The sequence below is a fragment of the Lissotriton helveticus genome, chromosome 4_2, assembly GCF_964261635.1.
Source record: "Lissotriton helveticus chromosome 4_2, aLisHel1.1, whole genome shotgun sequence".
Taxonomy (NCBI): Eukaryota; Metazoa; Chordata; class Amphibia; order Caudata; family Salamandridae; genus Lissotriton; species Lissotriton helveticus.
The window spans coordinates 94,826,892-94,843,966 of record NC_136064.1 but is presented as its reverse complement, the minus strand read 5'-3'; the positions used below and the strand labels follow the sequence as shown (position 1 = coordinate 94,843,966).

Sequence of the window (17,075 nt, the reverse complement as noted above, 5' to 3'; positions counted from 1 at the left end):
TCCAAATTAAAGGCAAGCAGACCCACGGGGCCAGTCGGCGCAGCGGTAGGGTAGGTTGCCCTGGCAAACAGGTCCCACACTGCATTTAGAAAATGCGACTGATCCGACCTAGGCCTAGGAAAGGGTGGATAAGGAGCTGAATCTGAATCCACTCGAGGACGCGTTTAAGGCTTAGGCTCCGGCGAAACCGGATCTGGTACAGGCAAAGCCACAGGAATAGGAGAAGACTCTCTGGGCTCCGGAGAATCCTTTGGCTCCGGTGAAACCATGGGTGGCGGAGAACCCCTTGGTGTCGGAGAGAGCCGGAGTCGGTTGAGGGGAAGGCGACGGCATCCTTAGAATGACGCCGCAGAGCCGGTGACCTAGAATCCCAACCCTTCGAAGATCGACATCGAGAAGAACAATAGTTACTTACCTGTAATCTGTGGATCTCCAGTATTGGTGTCTTTCATAGATTCACATGCCTGAATCATTCCCCGTCGTCGGAGTGGGAGTCCCACAGTACATAAAAAAGCAATAATATGCAATAAATATGTAGTAAATACCAATAAAAACAAACCAGAAAGTAAAGTAGCCCAGCTACAGTAAGAAAACTTCCACATCTATGACAATCCTAGTCATTTTGTATAGTCCAAACTACAGCCAATCAGGCACCAGCACCCACCAGAATGTTCTCCCCAGAGGCTCAGGCTCTCAGATTTTCTCGCAAGGAGTGTAGGTAAACCCAAAAAAGCCTAAAAGCCTCTGAGGGGAGGTGGGCGGGTTGCATGTGAATCTATGAAAGACACCAATACTGGAGAACCACAGATTACAGGTAAGTAACTATTGTTCTTCTCCAGTACTAGGGGTGTCTTTCATAGATTCACAGGTCTGAATCAGAGTAGCTAGCAGTACAAATCCGTGCTAGGCAGACGCCAATGGCTGTAAAGCTTGTCAGCATAAGTCATAAAGCAGTGTAAACTGAAAATACACATATTAGTAAAGCACAGGATAATGCAGTCATGTAAACATGTGTAAAAAATACATATGAAGCGTCTGACAGCAGTAATGGAGGTGGGAAACAGAGGCTCACCTTATTTGAAAAGATTTCGTAGAACTGCACGACCCACAGAAGTATCAGCTTCGCTGGTTGCGTCCAGACAGTAATGCTTGGTAAATGTACGGCGACTGGCCCAAGTAGCCGCTCTGCAGATCTACTGAATAGGAACTCCAGCAAATAAAGCCGTAGACGATGACATTGCTCTTGTGGAATGAGCTCTAGGAGCTGCTTGCAACGGTCGTCCTGCTTGCATATGGCAAAAGGCAATGGCAGAAGATATCCATCTTGCAATAGTTTGTTTTGAAACTGCCTGCCCCTTATGAATAGCACCGTAGGTGATAAACAATTGGTCAGAAGAGCGTAAGGCGGATGTCCTCTGCAGATAGAATTTAAGACATCTGCTAACATCCAGCGTATGCAATGCCCTTTCCGCCGGTGATTGCGGGTTAGGAAAAAATGACTTCAGAATTATAGGTTCGTTAAGGTGAGAATCCGAAGGTACTTTGGGAATGTACTTCGGATTAGTGCGGAGTATTACAGAGTCACTTGTAAACTGCAGGAAAGGATGGTGAACTGTAAAAGCCTGAAGATCACTGACTCTTCTGGAGGATGTTAAAGCCAGCAACAGTGCTACCTTCCACGAGAGATATTTGAGATCGGCCTTGTGGATGGGTTCGAAAGGATGACGCATGAGTTGTGCCAGGACAAAGTTAAGATGCCACACCGGAGGTGGTCGTCGTACTGGAGGGAACATCCTAAAGAGTCCTTTAAAGAATTGCTGTATAATCCTCGCAGAGTATAAGGAATTAGTACCATCCTGCCGATATCTCGAGATCGCCGCCAGGAAAACTTTCAGGGTTGCGTGAGACAGGCCTGATTTTGCTAAATGTAAGAAGAAAGGTAGAATCTCTTCCGGCGTTGTTGAAAAAGGATGAACACCATGTGCGTGACACCAGATGCAGAAACGCTTCCACTTTAGACTGTCTTTATGGTAGTAGGTGCCCTTGCCCTGGCCAGAACCTCCTTGCATTCCTCTGGGATGTTTAAGGTGGGCGAACTCACGGTACTCAGGCGCCAAGCCACTAATCTCAGTGATGTTGGATCTGGATGATAGACCTGACCGTTCTGCATGCTGAGTAAGTTCGGGATTTGATTCAACTGAATTGGTTCGCACTCTGACAGAAGAAGAAGTTCTGTAAACCAATACTGGCGCGGCCATCTGGGGGCAATCAGGATCAATCTGCACAGTTCCTTTTTAATTTTCTGCAGAACCCTGGGGACTAGTGGAATCGGCGGAAAAGCGTACGCATATGTCCGAGACCAATCTATCGAAAACGCATTCCCCTGAGAGTCCTTGTGGGGATGCCAGCTTGCAAAGAATTGGCATTTGCTGTTGGTCTTTGTGGCAAATAGATCTAGGTCTGGACGACCCCACAGGTGAAAGATGCGTTCCACTGTCTGCTGATGTACCTCCCACTCGTGAGTGGAGACTGTCGACCTGCTGAGTGTGTCTGACAAGACATTCTCTATTCCTGGAACATGCACTGCTTGAAGATTTACATTGTGCTGTAAGGCCCATGCCCATAATTCTTGGGCTTCCTGGGAGAGGAGAAGAGATCGAGTTCCTCCCTGCTTGTTGACGTAATGCATGCTTGCTGTGTTGTCTGTTCTTATCAACACATTGGAATCCTGAATGATTGCATGAGACGCCTTGAGTGCTAGAAATATGGCTCTGAGCTCCAGACGGTTGATGTGCCATCGCTTTTGTGGAGCAGTCCACTTGCCGCTGATTGTGAGACCTTGAAGATGCGCTCCCCAGCCCTCGAGAGACGCATCCGTGAGGCTTGGTGACTCTTGACGAAATGCACACCCCTGCTGGAGATGTCGTTTTTGTGTCCACCAGCGTAGAGAGTTTTGCATTAGCGGTGTGATCTTGATAAGATCTTCAAATGTCCCGGAGACTTGTAACCACTGCAGGGTTAGCTCTTCCTGGAGAGGTCTCATTCTGAGACGACAGTTTGGCAGTAATGGGATGCAAGAAGATACCATCCCCAGAAAGGACTTGTATAGCCGAACAGAAACTGACTTTTTTGATAACAGATTCTGCGCCATGTTTTTTATCTTCATTTGTCTCTCCTCCGAGACAAAGGCTTGCAGATTCTGTGTGTCCAATGTGGCTCCCAAGAAAGCTGGTCTTTGAGAAGGTCTCAATTGGGATTTTTCGAGATTGATGGACAGGCCCAGAGATTGGAACAGGTGTAGACACTGTTGTAGATGAGAGTGCACGACTGCTCGAGAATTGGCCTTTATAAGGCAGTCGTCTAAGTATGGGAAAATTTGGATTCCCTCCAGCCGGAGGTGCGCCGCTACCGGAGCTAGAACCTTGGTAAAAACTCTTGGCGCTGACCGCAGTCCAAAAGGAAGAACTTTGAATTGGTAATCCCTGCGCAGGAATTTTCTGTGGAGAGGTAGAATGGGAATATGGAAATATGCATCTTGGAGATCTAAGGTGACCATGTAATCTCCCGCTGCCAAAAGATGCAATATTTCCTGGAGCGATAACATCCTGAAAGTTAATTTTCTTAAGTACTTATTTAGAGCGCGAAGATATAGAATCTGGCGCCACTCCCCGTTTTTCTTCCTTATTAGAAAAAATCTGGAGTAAAACCCCATTCCCCTCATCTTCGGAGGTACGCTTTCGATCGCTCCTTTTTGCATCATCAATTTGATTTGGGCAAATAGCTCCTTCAGGTGAGCTGGGGGTGGTCCTTTCAGGGAAACATTTGGAGGAAATTTCTCGAATTCTAGGGCATGACCCCATGCCACAATATCCAGGACCCATTTGTCTGATGTTATTGACTGCCAATTTGAGGAAAATTTGGATATTCGTCCTCCAATTCGTTCTTGAGAGCAGGGCAGTGGTGGTGGCAGGTGAAAAGTCTCATTGGCGCTTATCTTTTCTACGATAATTCGCCTTTCCCCTGTTCTGGGCAAAAGTGGGCTTTCTCTGGCCGTAAGATTGATATCGTTGAGTATGGTATCGTTGATTGTTTTGTCTGTAAGAGGATTGTTGGTTATAACCACCTCTGGTAGAGGACGATCCTCGTCCTCTCGCTCCTCGAAAGGGCGGCTTGCTGAATTGGAGGGTACCTAAGGATTTTGCTGTTTCAGTATCCTTCTTTATTGTCTGTAAGGCATCCTCCACCTGAGGGCCAAACAGATATTCGCCATCATATGGCAAGTCGAGCACCTTATTTTGTACTTCTTGTATAAAGGAAGTAGACCGTAGCCAACCCTGTCTGCGAAGAACCGCAGCTCCCGCTAGCTGCCGAAAGCCCGTTGAGGCTACATCCACTGCTGAATCAATAATGTCTTCTGAGATTCTTTGGCCTTCATGTAGTATCTTGAGCGCTTCAGCCTTAGAAGGTTTAGGTAGGAGATCAATAAATGGTGCAATGTCAGACCACATCTGTCGGTCATACCTTCCTAAGATGGCCAATGAATTTGCTGCTCGAACTGTCGTAGCCGCCATAGTGGAAACACGTTTCCCTATTGAATCTAGGCGTTTGCCATCTCTGTCTGGCGAAACTAAGTGGAAAAGAAGGGTTCCGAGCCCTCTTTTGAGCTGCCTGGAAAATCACAGAGTCAAGTTTCGGCTGTCCGATAAGGCACGCAGGAGATTTGTCCGGTGCTCTGTATTTCTTTTCCAAACGTGGCAGGACAGGAAGAATGGATGCCGGGGTTGCCATGACTTTTATACCCTCCTGCCAAATGAAGTCAATGATGGGTATAGACTTAATCTGTTTCCTGGGCTGATCTTTAAAATCGTATAGGTATATTGATATGAAAACGTCTAGTTGCACGTTCCATTAAAAGGTGGAAGCTAACCACGTCCACTGGTGGTGAAATTGAGACTGCTTGATGCGAAGGGGAAGGTGTTGAACCTGGTATTCATCCCACTCCGACTCATCCTGTACCTCTCCTTCTCTTTGCTCCTCCTCATCCGAAGACTGAGGATCTACTTCCTCCACCTGAGGCTGCAAAGTAGGTGAAACAGGAGTTATTGGTTGTAAAACTGGCACCGGTACTTCAGTGGCCGGAGTAGCAGGCACTGAGCCCGTAGTTTCAGAAGGTGGAAACCTTCTATAATAATCGTCCAACATGTATTGAAGGTTGGTCAGTAAGGCAACTGGTACCTGCGCGACAGATAAACTGTCCATCTGAGGCTTCATCTGTACAGGTGGTTGTTCATCCTCAAGTTCGTCTTCTTGCAACTTGATATTCAACTCAGAAGGACTAGTGGCCGCTCCAAATGTATGAACCACATCATCCTCACTGTCTGAGTCTAAAAGTCGGTCAGGCATGATGGCTTTGGCGTAAAGAACACCGTCGACGGTGACCATACCTGTAGCGCAGTGCAAGAGGACAATTGTGGCGTCGACGGTGCGTTTTTCGCTGCTTCAGTAGCAGATATCAAAGGCTCCGTCGACGGTGTCGTCGACGGGACGGACTTCGTCGACGGATCGGGCTTCGTCGACGGATCGGGCTTCGTCGACGGATCGGGCTTCATCGACGGGATGTTCGTCGTCGACGGTGCAACCTTCGTTGGCAACTTAGTCGGCGGAATGGAGCTCGCCGACTAAGCCGTCGATGGCATCTTCTTCGTCGACGGTAGAGCCTTCAGAGGAGCCGACGACGAACAGTCGACGGCCGTCGTCGACGAGATTGGTCTTACCGTAACATAGACCATGGTAGGGGAAGAAGCTGTCGTAGTCATAATCATCGATGGTTTAGGAGATGAGAAGGTCATCGTCGACGTGGATGATGCGTCGACGGAGGTCTTCGTCGACGAGAAAACAGAAGAAGGCGTCGTCGACGAGAAAGAAGTTTCCTGAGGTGAAATCTTGTCAGATGTCTGAGGCAAGCTCTTGGTGGACCGTTTTTGAGGTATAGAAGGAACCTCCAAACCCTTGCCTGAGGGGGCAGCCTTAGAAGTAGAAGGCCTGTCAGAACCTTTAGAAGGTTGATGATTCTTAACAACCTTAGGTCCAGGGGATGGCAATACCTCAGACGCAGGCCTCTTCTTAGACGCTGAAGTGGAACCAGAGGCAATACTGCCAACCTCAGAATCCTTAAGCCTTTGTAGCCACAAAAGCAACCGACCCTCTGTCTCTGAGAGTCTTTTGAGGAAAGGTTCTGCAGATCTTACAGTCCTTGACCTGATGATCTGGATAGAGGCAGTAAATACATTTCTTGTGGGGGTCCTCTTTAAAAAGCCGGAGCTTACCACAAGAGTCACAGGCTCTAAACAGAGACTTCTTTGAAGACATTCTAGAAGAAATGATCCAAAAGGAAGATAAGTTGAAAGAACTGAGCAGAGCTCAGGGAGACTCCCTTCACACGACGTGCGGTAGAAAATCTGAGAGCCTGAGCCTCTGGGGAGAACATTCTGGTGGGTGCTGGCGCCTGATTGGCTGTAGTTTGGACTATACAAAATGACTAGGATTGTCATAAATGTGGAAATTTTCTTACTGTAGCTGGGCTACTTTACTTCCTGGTTTGTTTTCATTGGTATTTACTACATATTATTGCTTTTTTTATGTACCGTGGGACTCCCACTCCGACGACGGGGAATGATTCAGGCATGTGAATCTATGAAAGACACCCCTAATACTGGAGAACCATGACTTTTCTTCTTGTGTTTCTTGAATTTCAAGGTTGACGACTTCAATTTTGACCACTTACGACTCCTCTTTTATCGCTCTTGCCACACAGAGCTTAGCTTCACGCTCCTTTAGTGCCTTCGGGTTCATCTTCCGACAACTGACACAGCCTCTTATGTTGTGGTGCGACGAGAGAAACCAGAGACAGTCGTCATGGTCCCCCACACTCCCTACAAGGCTTAAATCCAGACTTTTTCAAAGTAGCCACCACTCTGCTACTCCAAGAGAGGAAACAAAGTAATAACAAAACCAATTGGAGAGTCCAAAGAAAACCTTTACGCGTCGACATCGCGGAAAATAGGGTACTGAGGTCACCACGCCAACGAGGTCTTCTTATGGCCCTGATGAAGGCATACGGAGGAGTCGCGAGCGGAGCCATGCCATTGTGACTTTTTTTTTTTTTGTCCTCATACGCCCAAAAAAAAGATAATTTCAGTATTGATTATACCAAGAATCTTTATGGGTGCTCTTTTTGCAGACACCCAATATATATCTCACGATACCGCCATGTAAAGCATCAGCTCAGTTTTCCAATTTTCCAGACCCTTAAACTAATCTTAGGGTGATCCATTCTGCAAAAAGGCATAATCATTGGACAAAGTTGATCAGAGCCCATCGAGCCAATTAATGCAAGGAATCCAGAAGTGCTTCCTGCTCTTCCAGACCACTTTATCCAAACTAAGAGTATGCCTGATTGCCCTAATCCAATCTACATGTGACGGTGCGTTAGTGCTCACCCACAGTTTACATATTTCCCTGCGAGCAAGAATAATTAAATAAACAAATAACTTATTGACATCTTGAGGTGCTTCTTCATAATTAGGGGGGGATTCCCCAAAAAATTAATTGTATACTAACCTGTATATTATACCCAAAGAGGGCTTTCATACCTTCTTGTACTTCGAACAAAAAATCTCTAAGCGCTGGACAGGTCATAAACATATGAGGGTCATCTGCTTTTTCCAGATTGCATTTTGGACAGCATGGAGTAGGCCCCTTTGAAAATTTGGCCAGCCTAGCCGGCGACCAGTATACTCTATGGAGAGAAAACAGGTGATTCCGCTTTAAATTGGCTGGAGATACCGTAAGATGTAGTAAATCAAAGGATACTTGCCATAGATTCTGCAAATCTGCATCCGGAACTTGGTCCCTCCAAAGTTGTTCTGGAAGTCCAAATACTCCATCTTCTCCCTCCAGAATTGCCCAAAAAAGCACTGATGTTTTGAGTCTTGCATTCTTCAATAGTAGTTCCTCCAGAGCAACCTTGACGCCTTTATCCTCTGTCACACCCTGGGCCCAGCTTTTGATTTGTAGGTACTTAAATTTAGATAAGTTTTTATTCGTGAGAAGAGAAATATCCTCCCAGCACAAAAGGTTCCCTTCCGGCAGTAACTGGCCCCAGAGCCTAATATTTGCGCTCTGAAGTGCAGTAGATAGTAAGTCTTTAGTCCATTCTGGAGAGCCTGGCGAATCCCAAATTGGAGCCATAGCAGAGTAATATGGAATATTCAACGACTTCCTGACTCTGGCCCACACAAATGCCAAGTCTCTGAGTACCTTTAATCGCACTTTTTTTTAAAAACGCATGTCGCCAAACTTAAACATAAATGCATGAGACCCTCCCTGGATCTCGGATAACATAATTTGAAACATATAATCAGTTTCTGTCCCCCCTAGGGTATCAAATAGTCTTATTCCTGCTTTTAATAATAGGGTCCAAGCATAAACTCTCAAATCTGGTGCGCATAACCCACCCTTGCCTTTCTTTCTGCGAAGTTTTTTCCATGAAATTCTTATGCCTTTTGAGGCCCAAATAAATGAATTCCATTTCGCTTGAATCTTAATTAGTCTGGTTTCATTAAAGGCAAGAGGAATGTTCTGAAATATAAATATTAATTTAGGTAACAGCATCATTTTTACAATATTAATTCTTCCAATTAAGGTCAAGGGCAGAAATGACCAGCTTTTTAAAGATTCGGCCACTTCCTTCTCGATTTTTGCAAGATTTTTATCCGCAAGTAGGTTTATATCCTGCGTAACTTGGATTCCCAGATATCTTAATTGGTGTTTCAAAATTGAAATAGGAGTTGTCTGGGTTATATTCCAACACATACATTCTGATTTAGATTGGTTAATTAGATATCCTGAGACTTGGCCGAACTGCTCTGCAGCATTATATATAAGGGGAATTGATTTAATAGGATCCGAGGTATACAACATCAAATCATCCACATATAAAGAGATTTTTTTCACCCAGTTTTTATATTTAAATGGTGGAATATTTTGATCTTGTCTGATCTTTTCTGCGAATGATTCGATGTATAAATCAAAGAGCAAGGGTGAAAGCGGACACCCTTGTCTTGTCCCTCTTTGAATTTCTATAGGAGTGGATAGGCTTCCATTTATTAATAGTCTAGCCGTCGGAGCTTGGTAGAAAGCTGCTATTACCCTACAAAAGTTCCTACCCAAATTAACCTTTTCTAATACTTTAACCAAAAATTCCCAATTGACGCGGTCAAAGGCCTTCGCGGCATCCAATGTGATAACCGCTAATGGAATTTTAAATAGAGGGGCAAGATCGATTGCTCCCACCAAGGCCTGTGTAAGATCTTGTATGGTACGCCCTCTGACAAAACCCTTTTGGTCTAGATGTAATAAGTGAGCTGCTACCCCATTTAATCTCTCCGCTAAAATTTTTGCCATAAACTTATAATCTGAATTAAGGAGAGAGATTGGCCTGTATGAGTCACATTTAGATGCCTTCTTCATTGGTTTTAAAATAAGGACCACTATAGCATCATTCCATGAAACAGGAATATTGCCTCCTTCTTCGTATATAGAGGTAAATAACAGCTGCAGAACTGGAATAACTATCGGAGCTAAAACTTTATATACCTCAGAAGGTAGCCCATCCGGGCCCGGGGCCTTACTTCTCTTAGCGGAGTCTATCGCCAGAGCTATTTCAGTCGAGCTGATATTTCTGTTAAGATTATCCGAGGCCTGGTCGTCCAAGACTTGAACCTGATATTGGTTAAGCCACGACTGAATTAATTCCTGACGTGGAACTAAGCCCTCTTTATAGACTTCATCAAAGTGATGAAAAAAAGCCTTTTCAATGTCTTCTCTATTCTCTGATATCACATCCGTATTAGTTATCTGTACGTTTTTAATTGTGCTCTTCTTAACTTACTTTCTTGTTTTCCACGCTAAGAGCTTTCCACTGGCCTCTCCATATTCAAAGTGTGCCAATGAGCTAGCCTGCCATCGTTTCCTCAGCCTTACATCTAACACCTGCTCCAACTGTAGTTTACAATTTATTAGATCTGTTTTACTGTTTTCTCCATTTGCTAGACTAGGGTCAAATATAGCTCGTTCAAGGACCTTAATTCTTGCCTCAATCTGGGAGATTTGCGCCTTATATGCTTTATGTTTTGCGACCTGAAATGCTAATAACCGGCCTCTTAGAAAAGCTTTATATGTATCCCAGAAAACCGAAAGTGCAGCTGTGCCTAGATTTATTTTGAAGAACTCATTTGATTCCTCAAGCAATGTTTCTATCACTTCTTCCTCCAACAGGATACTCCTGTCAATAGTCCATCTCTTAACTAGCTGTGGACCTAACAATTTTAGGGTTAAAGTTACCGCTGAATGATCAGAAATGTGAGCACCACAATGTTTTATCTCCCCCACTTGCTGACCTAAATGTTCGGCAATTAAGAAGAAATCTAATCTCGATTTATGTCGTAGTTTCTTGTTGTGGAATGTAAATTCATTTTTGGTAGGATTCTTTTGTCGCCAAACATCCTTCCAGCCAAACTGGTTGATCGCAGTAAGTAATACTGCTCTGGTTTTAGGGTTGTGAGAGCCTTACAGAAGGTAACTTATCCATCTGTGAGTCAAGTACTAAATTAAAATCCCCCGCAAAAATCACCGGATCCTCAAAGTCCAAAAGCTCAACTAAAAGTTCTTTAAGGGGAAGAGTGTCATCCAAATTTGGGCCGTAGTATCCTACAATCGTAAATTTATAAGAATAGTACTTTATTTTTGCTATAACCCATCTCCCCTTTTTGTCAGATTTTGACTAACACTGAAATCTCAGAATTAGATTTAATTAATATAGCCACTCCCTTAGTAGAAGTTTGTTGTGAGGTAGTTATCACTTGGTGGATCCATTTTTTCTTACTACAAATGTCTCTTAACTCTTGTTCAGTAGAGTGAGTTTCTTGTAAAATAAAAATGTTCTCAGGTGTATCCCTTAAATACTGAAATATTCTCTCTCTTCTGTGCTTAACTCGTAAACCATTTACATTCCACGACAAGATCTTAAGATAAGATATGGGGGCTGCCCTACTTTGCGCTATTTTTCCTTCCAGAGATGAAAACAACTAAATAAGGGATATGGCGATTTGGACATTTTTTTTTTCCCATGCTCCCCACCCGGTGTCCCTACACCCCCCCCCCGCCCCTGTCCTGACCCTCCCGTGCTCCCCCGGAGAACCCCCCTCCTTTTCCTTGACCCAACTAGGCCTTTGAGACTCCCCCCTCCAGGCATCTGATCAGTATCTGTCAAGAGAGTAGGAATATGTAACTCCAAAAAAAAAAAAAAGACGTTAATACTGAATAAAAAATAAACTATAGACATTAGTGTCCTTAATGCTTCTTAGCCTGCTCTCTTTTGCTTTCGTCAGTGAGTAATTGAAGGTATTCTTCTGCCTCATCCAGTCTTTTTAGGACTCTCATTTTGTTATTATACATCACTTTTAGCGATGCAGGAAACTTGAGTTGGGCTGTGGCGCCCAGTTGTTTAAAAGGCTCAAGCAGCTTACCAAGCTCCCACTGCCTAGACGCGGTAATAGAGGAGACATCAGATCTAATTTGGTATGAAAAGTTGTCTACTGAGAGATCGCTGCTTCTTAAAGCTCTGTTAAGAATCTCTTCTTTTAGGGTACAAGTCAGAAAATGGACTAAAATCTTCCTGGGTCTGCTTTTATTTGGGTTCAACCTAAATGGATCCCTATGAACTCGTTGGATGTCTTTTAATATTTGTTCTTCTGACTCATCAAGCTCAATGGATTGTTTAATTAATTTAGCCACAAACCCTTTAATATTTCCCCCCTCGGCCCCTTCCGGGACTTTCAAGAGGCGTAGATTATTTCTCCGTTGAGCATTTTCTAAAGACTCCATTGTTTCTTGGAGTCCTTGTTCCCTCTGTCTGAGATCCTCTAGCTTCTTATTATGTTGCGTAGCAAGCATTTTTAGATCCGCTACTGAAGACTCCAGTTCAGTGGTTCTGGCAGCTAATCAATCAAATTTTTCCTTTATCTCTTGCTGATTAATTAATGATGCTTCAAAACCACTTCTTACCTCATGACTGAGGGCTTGTAGCATTAATATGACGGACTGATCAGTGACTGATATGTTCGAGGGAGTTACAGATACGTCGTCCTCTTTGTCAATATTCATTGTTGGAGTTAACACTCCCCCTTCCAACTCAGATACCTTGGTATTGGAGCTTTGCATTGTGTTATTTTTAAAGTTTCTACCAGCTCAAAACCTTGCTCCATCTCAAAGCCCGCCTCAAACTCCGACTCTAAGCCCTCCAGAGGCTGAAATTTATTAGCAGTTTGTATCCCCCTTAAAGACTCCCCAAGAGAGGCCCCCTCTGACAAATTAAGTTCCAAAACTGTAGGCACAGCTTTAAAGTAAGCTTTCAGAGACGGAAGTGGTTTATCCTTTGCAACCGGCTTCTGTGCTTTAGTATTTTTCTTGCCGAGTTTCTTTAAGGATTTTCCCTTCGATTTAACAGAGGAGGGGGTATCAGCAGAACCATTTGATGCCAGTTGCTTGCCTCCCTTGCTTCTTAGCGTATACCCGGAGGCCCGGGCCCCTTGAATCTCTCTTTGTGACATACGCAATAAAGGGGGTAAAGAAACTGTTTCAGCAAAAGTCTTAGTATTAGCTACAGTCTTATTTAGCCCATTGCATTGTGGTCTAGGTAGTTTTAGTTTCGTAGTTTCTGTATCACCCCTTAAAGAAAAGAGCCTATATCCGGCTCTTCTCCCTTTCTTGAGGTCGTATGCTGCTTTTGTCCATTTGCTCAGCCCCTGCCCATGCCCAACAACATATTGCAGTCCTACCTTATGGAAGGAGGGAGAAGTCCGTAGAGAAAGCAGATTTACGGCTTTTGCCGTCTCTTTGCCGTTATTCCTCTCCAGGCTGCCTTGGTCACAAAATATCAAATGTGAAAAGAGATTTGAGGCGCAAAAAACAGCCTGTGTCCTCCGTCCTCCGTCCTCACAGGCAATGCTGGAGCTCAGGCTACTGCCTCCCCTGCCGCCGCCGCCGCCGTGAAGTACTGAGGCCGTGTGCTGAGGCCGTGTGCTGATGCCTCGCGGTTACAGCCCCTCTTTCCTCCCCCTTCGGATTGTTTTACTGCCACCTTGAGCTGTAGGTTAGCCGCGTAGGAAAATACACTTGTGCTGCTCAATGTACGCTAATGGGCTAAAATCCAGTGTTTTCCGAGGCCGTTCTGCAAATCTGGTAATCTCACATCTCGCGCAAACGACCAAACGCCCGAGTCTCCGGAGCCTCCCGACTAGCCCCGCCTGCTAGCCGCCATGTCCTCCGCCATTGTGACGGTTTTGTCAATGTGGGAGAGCTGGGGAAAAAAATTCTGTGGCATGATGGCGCAGAGGTAATTCAAAAAGTGAGGAATCCACAGGCAGATGTATCCATCAGAAATTTTCCCATCTCAGAAACAACTTAATACCCAACTATTTTCAACCTCATGTAACCCTATAAGCACCCCTGAAACTCTGTCCACCACCGAAGTCCCCCTGTCCACCATCCCTCACTTCTCGCAGTCACATCCACCCCTTTATAATTTACCTGCAGCTTCTCCATTGAGTCTGAGGTTTTAGATCAGCCTGCCAGTGTCATGAATGACAAATTATGGTACGCGCTGGGATCCAGCCACATGAAATTAGCCCCGACACAAACCTGCAACACCCCTCAATCACACTGTGCCAAAAGGAGCTTGGCTTCCTGCAACTTTGGCATCAGGAGTCATTGGCCCTATAATTGCCACAGGGTAACAGAAGGAGGACGCTGTTGCACTTCCAACTGGGTTACCTTTGGGCACGAGCAATAAAAGCAAAGCTTCTGACAAAATACTAGAAAGTATAAAGAGTACACAACGACAATGAATAAAGGGCCAAAGCAAATAAAATCATGGTAAGAAAAAAACTGGTGTAAATACTAATGCACACAAATAAAAAACAGCATATTGTCCACCATCTCAGTGACTGAGAAAGATGTAATGCAATACTGAGCGTCCCACGTCCATGTCAACCGTTATTTCAGCACCTCAAAGCTGAGGAGCATAGGAGTGAGTTATAAAAACTAAGTTCTGTTGTGCCACTATGTCCACTTAAGGCTCAACAATGAGCACATTTACTCACACCTACACATTTAGCTGACAAGGAGTCAGGTTAACTAATCATTAGCATGGCATCAAAAATACTCAAGAAGCTACAGCGAGACATGTTGTGGAGACATGAATAATGAGCTACCCGGCATTTATTTACAGGCTTTCGTGCAAAAATAAATCTCGATTGGGATGGTGCCTCAAACCTTTCTACAGCATTTTGTTTTAGATTCCAGCAGATCATGCACAAGTTTATTTGAAACAGCGTTCAGTGCTGCGGTACTTCTCAGGTTTCCAGGTCCAAGAAAAAGCAGCAGCTGTGAAGCACACACCACAGACCCCCCCTCGAAGCACACACCACAGACCCCCCCCCGCGCCCCCCTCGAAGTACACACCACAGACCCCCCTCGAAGCACACACCAGACCCCCCCGCAAGCTCCCGTGGAGCTGAAGCACACACCACAGACCCCCCTGCAAGCTCCGCTCCGGACACTTACCCGATTGGACTCTATCATGCCGGTCCGGGCGTGGAATTTCACAGTTTTCAACCTTGCTCGCTCTTTCTTTTCCACCCTGTTCAGAAAGGAAGAGACAGTGAATAACACAAGTACCCACTTAGAGGCCAGCACCAGAGTACCAGCTGCAGCAGCAGACGAGGCATTTCAAATGATCTTTCAGCCTTTATTATGCATGCACAGCCTTGTGAAGTCTGCCAAGCACGCATGCGCACATTCTGGTTCCAACAGGAGCGCCATGTTTAATTAAGAGGAATTCGAAAAGTAAACTGGCCCTGCCTTTAAATGGTGAGCTGGTGAGGGACTGTGCGTCTGGTGCTGATGACCCGGTGCACTATCTGCCGGGCCCCGCTAGGGCTGCACTCTGGTTCTATGCAGACCTAGAACCCTCAGAAGCTCCAAGCGATGGATCAGCCGCCACCGTGTAGGGTACGTACAAAACTTGAGAGGAGAGGACCTCCTAACCAAGCACTAATACCAGTGCCATTGACCATGCGCAGCACTCTAGCCCGCTCCTAGCTCAGCGAAACCTTAAAAGAGCTGCTCTACAACTTTCTTATGGCATTCCAAATAGTTCCCAATTCCATTTCTGTTCAAATACATTCTTACCGATTTTCTTTTACCTACATGACAGCAGCTATTTCAGCAAAGGACAAACTAAAACAAGATTTTGCAAAGCCAACAGGTCTCGCCTATTCAAGATCTAATGGCTTTATCAATGTTTTTTAGAATATGTTGCACATTAGCGTGAGTTTAAAGTGGAGCAACAAAAGCGCTATAACGCAGCCACAATGGACCATGTCATAGCATCTCGCGCGAGGGGGGCAAGCCACACAAGGGAGGTCTGGAGGAGGGAGGTACGCAGCAACCACGGATAGGGTTGGAACAACATGAGGGAGGACCTGAGGAAGCACCAGACAGCATAGCAGCAACACAAAGAAAAGGTGGGTGGGAGGTGAAAAATCACCACGCACGAGGGGGACTTTTAGGCAGAAAAGAAGAAATAGTACCTCAATCACAGTACAAGCATCTGACGGGGGACTAATGAAACTGAAAAAAATCTCCGCTTGGTCCATGCTCCACAGAAAGGAAAGCAAGTGACGCTCGGCATGCACTGGCCAATTAGGAGTCAGCAAAGAAGAGCAACATTGAAGCCAATGAGTGGGGAGCAATATGCAGGCTTCAAGCCCTTTATTGTAATCAATATGTCTTGCAAGCGAAAGCGCATGCGCTGTCGAATCTTCAACCTAAAATTTGGAGCCCCATCTAATCTGGTTACCCACCCACAGCACATTCACATATCCTCTCTGCATATTGTAAGACTTTTGTCATAATCAACAAGTTACTTGCCTTCAGTATCACCTTATCTGGTAGACACTTTATTTAGCCACATATTCCTTACCATGGAATATTCCCCAGGCATCAGAGTGGATCAGGAAAATCTTGAGCAGTAGCTCTGCAAGACGGTAGGTGGTGTTGAATTTGCCCAAGTCTGCGGAGTCTACACTAGAAATGACGGGCGCAATGCCCATTATAAAAGTGCCATGCCAGCTCTGTGACATCGGTTTCGTTTTGTGACATTTCTGCTCCAGAAGCATGGAGTCAGTAAAGAGGGCTAATGGACCAATGTGCAGATACTAGGGACTTACAGGGAAATTTCTAGGCAAAAAAATGGTTGCTAGAAGCAAGGCGGCTAGCAGGGTCAGTAAGGAACCTGCGGCTAAATAGTCTCTACCAGATAAGGTGCTAGTGATTTTCCTGATCCACTCCGATGCCTAGGGAATATTCTAAGGCACAGCTTTCCAAACTTTTCATGTTGGTGACACTTTTTGGACACGCATCTGTTCGCGACACAGTAATCCAGTTTCACTAGCAAACCAGGTTTTAAATTAACTGCATACAAGTGATAAGGATAAATAAATATGTCACAGAAATTGCAAACAACAAAATGTATGGGGATGCAACATCTCACGAAAACCTTTTATTGGTATTTTTAAAAATATATGATTTGTAAGAACACACATACATTTGGGTTTGCAGAAATATGGCAAGCAAATGGGTAGATACAGTTGGGGATGAAATGAGTGTGCCACACACACGAAGGATACCGCGGTCTTTCAGAGAACTATACTAAACACTCAATAGTAGTGCTTGTAAGGAACTGAACCGAACATATTACCTAAAGATCACACAGTCCCTCAGGAGAAAAGTAAAGACAAAAATAGTGGAGAAAAATGCCCATCAGCCCACCCAATGGCGGAACTTCGTCATCTGGGTCTTTTTGAAATGAAAACTGGTATCCACTAGCCACCTCATCTCATTTTATGAGGGTTGCTAGAGCTGGATCCTCCAGTATATGTATAAGCCAACAG

General features: G+C 45.0%; 1 protein-coding gene across 6 annotated transcripts in view; it reads right to left on the bottom strand.

Annotated features, from left to right (window-relative positions):
• Positions 1–17,075, bottom strand: part of DLG3 (discs large MAGUK scaffold protein 3) — a 1,928,515-nt gene that overhangs the window by 184,387 nt on the left and 1,727,053 nt on the right. For all 6 annotated transcript variants that reach the window (XM_078640191.1, XM_078640192.1, XM_078640194.1 and 3 more), the window contains one exon: positions 14,686–14,761. In XM_078640191.1, coding sequence (XP_078496317.1) covers positions 14,686–14,761 — 76 coding nt within the window. The remainder of the gene's footprint in view (positions 1–14,685; positions 14,762–17,075) is intronic.